Below are 5,104 nucleotides of genomic sequence, written 5' to 3'. Positions count from 1 at the left end.
TGTGCTCTTCCGATCTCGCTACGCTCCTGCGTACTCCGGCTAAGCGCGACCTGATTGATTAACTTTATTCGTTAATAACTCTGTAAATAATGGTCTGAGCCAAAATTAAAAGAGGAACTTTTAGTTCAAAATTTCATTCTCTTTGACACCTTGAAATATTAATTAAGCGTTACGGGACACCCTGTATACAAAATTTTATTAAAATCATAATTTGACACTTTTGTTATAAAACTAATTGTATATTCACACATATCGGTCGAATATTGTTTTATTTTTGTCCGTGATAAAATGCTATTATTTCTACATCATCTTGCGGTACATAGCACGGTGCATTTTATTTATAGTGGTTTTCCAAACAGGCTTAATCCACTCTTATTTTTTAATGCATTAGTTATTCGAAATGCTGTCATCCCTTTTGATTAGTTTTTGAGATACGAGGGCAAGTTAATAAGTTTTTAGAAAAACATAGTAAAATAACACTTTTTTTTTATTGATTCATTTTTATGTATTGTAAAACATTACTTTTCTATATCTTCCATCAAGTCCATTTTAATTATTTTTTTCAACGTCGTACCAGCGTCGGGTGTCAAATCGTATCCTCCAATCACTGACATACTGTCCCAATGAATTTGTCGTATCGCTGAATTACGAAAGACGGCTAATAATGGAACGTATTGCTATATATGACAAAAATTAATATAAAAGATAGATACAAAATAAGATAATGGCATTTATATAATATTAGATTAATGTAAAAAAATTTGTCACATATTTTTAATAAGTCTATTAAATACACTCTATTATATAAATATTTTCATTATTAGTAAAGCACCTTTAATTTATTTTCTTGGAAAAAGCGTCAATAAAAAACCAATAAAAAATTAATAAAATATTAAAATTGTAAAAATAAATATTTTTTTTAATAAAACTTTTTTTAAATTTATTTTTTTAGAACATTATGTTAATTTGTGTTGATGTTTTATATTTATGGCCGAGATTATAAGAGAACCACGGCTCGTTGGCATATTTTGCAAATTTAGAGATTTGACTTTTAAATTATTGTTGTAGCCACAGACTATAACTATTATAGTCTTATATCAATTACAATCCCGAGTAAAAATTTTTATATACAATTATATATGACCATATATGAATTATTATACATATATATATATATATACAATATATGAACACATATATATTAGGGTGGACCTTATTTGTACTTGGTAAAAAATTTTTTCCGAATTTTTTTCACGACGCCCGATAAAGTTGTTCCATTTGGTGAAAAAAAAATTGTGTAAAAGCTGAGCTCGATCGGATAACGGAAAAACGTGGCACAATCCTGTTAAAGTTGAAACAAATATTTTTTTCACAAAAAATGGGGAAATTCGATGAAAAGAATTCTGAATAAAGATTAAATGATTTTCTTATAGTAAATGTTGACCAATGATAATATGTTTTTTAATAAATATAGTATATTTAAATCATATTTTAACAAAATATATTGTATATATATTATATATGTGTATACAGAATACATCGTATTTTTATATTTATAAGCAAGCAGGAAAATAAAGATATCAATATATTGTTTGCATATATTTTCCATTGTAATATTTAAAGCTATTGTAATTTCATAAATCCTTAATAAGAGTAGATTTTGGACATTTGGATACTGAGTTCTTTATGTGTTACGATATGAAAAATTAATTGTTTTTTTCTTTATTTCTCGACAAAATTTGATTAAAATTCTGCATAAGCTTAACTCCTCGTTCTGCTGTGTCATTTACGACTTTAAGCGTTTTCACAATTTCCATATCAATTTCATATCAATTTTATTGAACAAGCTGCAATTACTTTTTTTAGAAAGTTTAAAAGAAAAATGTTTATTCGTTAATAGTTTTGAATTATAAAGTTTTCATGCACTAAATTTTAAAAATATAAATCATAAATCTATACTGAAATAAAATTTAAAAGAATTTTAAATTGAGAGTTAATTCACTCAGGTGTTTTTCTCTTTTTCTCTCTTTCTTTGAAGCACATTACGGAAATATTGCCATTTTATATTTGCAAAAAACAAACTTGATATTTACAAAGTGTTCCAAGAATTAATTTAAAAACTTCAAGTTAGATGTGCCACGTCTTCCCGTTGTCCGATTGATTTCAGCTTTTACACAATTTTTTTTCACCAAATGGAACAACTTTAAGGGGCGTCGTGAAAAAAATTCAAAAAAAGTCAAAAATAAGGACCACCCTATATATATGTATATAATAAAATATGTTTATACATATGTTTTATATTGTTATTATAATTCTAAATATTAATTTTGATTTTATGAATTATTTACAGATTGTGAAACATTTTATTTAAGAAAGAAGATTGATTATTAAACTATATATTCACCAAAAGCAAAATTAAAAACTCTTGCAAACCAATTAGTATTTATAAATGTTATTTTGCTAATAACTTCGAATGGATTAATATAATATATTTTATACAAAAGATTTTATAGTCTTATAAAAGATTTATACAGCGTCCGATGATACAATATATAACATATGATATCCAATAGGAGAACAGGAGCAGTATTTTGTATACGCTACAGATGATTGTCGGTACTGTTGCGCTCCTTCTTATAATAAAAAAAGCTGTGCAACGACAGTGATAATCATATTCATTGGTGTATACAAAATAGAATACTATCCCAGCTTTCCAAAGGAGAATTGAATTTTTTATTAGAAAACTGTTCTCTTATTGGATATTGTATGTCGATTGGTATCATCGGACGTTCTGTGAATTCTCCAGTATGTACCTATATATATACCCACGGTATTTGATTCTGTCGGAAATTTTCACAAGTTCAGAAGTAATTACTTTTCTATATTAATGCTCATGGTCTATGCACAATTTTGTTTCAATAATCGTGCTTGGACTATGGTTAATGTAAAAAAGTGATCACTTCTGAGTTTGTGAAAATTTCCGAAGGACAGAATCAATTACTGTGGGTGTACATACAAGGTCCTTGGCATATTGTATGCATATTAATATAACGTTTCCTGCAAAGTTTCTGGAATGTTAATGGAATGAGATTCGACGAACATTTTCATGTTATTGGGAGGTTAATTTAATAGTATGTTCATTAATCTCCGTGTAATGTTACCATCTTACAATTTTAAGTTATGGAAAACTTATTGGGACGTTCATGTGCTGTAAGAGATATTCCTCTGCCACTGTGTTCTCGCGCCTAAACAAATATTGAGAGCCAAAAGTAATAGTTACGGAATACACACATAAATGAATAATGAAACTTTTCAAAATTCATGTATTTTTTCAAATAATATTGCTTACAATATTATTTTTTATATATTACTGCTTTTCATATATCAACAATTATATTTATTTTGTTTTGGGAAATAATCACGTTTGGTCGATAAAACAGTCGACTTTAGGATCGCCTTAACAATAAAAACAACATGCAATAGTACAATAACTGTACCTTAAACCATTTTACGTTTTCAGCCAGTTGGTAACACAATTTTAGAGGTGCTGGTTGTTGGAATGGATCAGGATCATCTATCAATCCTACAAAACTAATAAAAAACAATTGACAATATATTATATATATATATATATATATGTACATATATATGGGACGTTTTGCATTAAGCGGGCGATCTCTCCTGCCCAAATTGAACGCAATGGAATAAAATGTTTGAGGTCTTAAAATATTCGTATATGTAGTTTCGAATGACACGTGGCCTTTTGAAAAATTCAATATGGCGGCTCAAATATGACGTCTAAAAGCCATAAAAATCACGAATAATTTTATAGTATCTTCGATTAAAATGCAAGAACTTCAGAAATTGACTTAAAAATGATTACTATAAAGTTTAAGGTCTTTAGTTATGACTAGATGTGAATCTAGAAACAGAATTACAAAATAAAAATGGCGGATTTAAAATGATCAAATTTGGAATCAGTACATAAAACGTATCATAATTGTTGTTATGTCGAGTCTAATACTCTACGATGACCACTGTGGCAAAGAAGACATTTGCAATTTTTTTTTAATGGCGAGGAAAGCATGTATACTTTAGTTGAGGAGCTATAGAAATTCCTTTTGTAAGAAATTTCGAAACTTTCATATGTTTTTCTTTGCTTTCCTTGTTGAAAAATTGCAAATAATGTACTACTCTGATGCCGTTGAATCAATTGGATATTGTAGAGTATTAAACTCGACATAACGACAATTATGATACGCTTTGTGTAATGATTCCAGATTTGGTTATTTTAAATCCGCTATTTTAATTTTGTAATTCTGTTTCTAGATTCGCAATCAACGACCTCGAAAACTTTATAGTAATCATTTTCAAGTTAATTTCTGAAGTTTTCGCATTTCAATCAAATATACTCTAAGATCATTTGTGATTTTTGTGGTTTTTAGATGACATATTTCAGCCGTCATATTGAATTTTTCAAAAAACCACATTCCATTCGAAACTATATATGGTAAGTATACGAACATTTTAAAATATCAAACATTTTTTTCCATTGCGTTAAATTTTGGAAGGAGAGGTAGCCCGCTTAACGCAAAACGTCTCATATACAATGGCGAACAAAAGTAAGTTTAAAGTCGTTCTATCTTCTAAAAATAGGAAAATTTCAAAATAAAGCAACTTCGTCAAAAATGATCATAACGAGATTTTTAAGCAAGTATTTTATAGCTTAAAACCTCCACTTTTCAAATTAATATATTAAAAAACAATTAACAGATTTTTTTCGGAGTCGCATTGTTTAGTATTTGGGCGAGACCATTTTCGGTCGCCGATTTAGCGACGCCGCGCCGGAACACCGAACGCGGCGATTCCGAGAAACCCGTCGAGTCGTTTCGCCGAACTTCGCAATTTTTCGTGGAATCGGGGATCACCGCGGGTAGACGTTAGACAAGAATTTTCGGAAGAACACTTCTGCTCCAATTTTCTAACAGTTCGGTCGTTTTTTAATTTATACTGACGAAGTTTCGGACGAGAGATTCTGACGACATTTTGTAAGGGACACGGTTCGACTCCGAACAAAGCCGCTACAGCATTATCCCTGTCTCTT

The 5,104-nt window shown here is 29.1% G+C and overlaps 1 protein-coding gene across 1 annotated transcript in view; it reads right to left on the bottom strand.

Moving 5' to 3' along the window:
- Nucleotides 1–5,104, bottom strand: part of LOC105448021 (dynein heavy chain 12, axonemal-like) — a 61,795-nt gene that overhangs the window by 22,169 nt on the left and 34,522 nt on the right. Inside the window, exons 7-8 of the mRNA XM_011686380.1 lie at nt 3,498–3,591; nt 523–677 (exon numbers count right to left, since the gene is read on the bottom strand). Coding sequence (XP_011684682.1) covers nt 523–677; nt 3,498–3,591 — 249 coding nt within the window. The remainder of the gene's footprint in view (nt 1–522; nt 678–3,497; nt 3,592–5,104) is intronic.

Source organism: Wasmannia auropunctata, unplaced genomic scaffold (genome assembly GCF_000956235.1).
Source record: "Wasmannia auropunctata unplaced genomic scaffold, wasmannia.A_1.0 LD336090.1, whole genome shotgun sequence".
Taxonomy (NCBI): Eukaryota; Metazoa; Arthropoda; class Insecta; order Hymenoptera; family Formicidae; genus Wasmannia; species Wasmannia auropunctata.
This window is presented reverse-complemented; position numbering and strand designations above follow the sequence as displayed.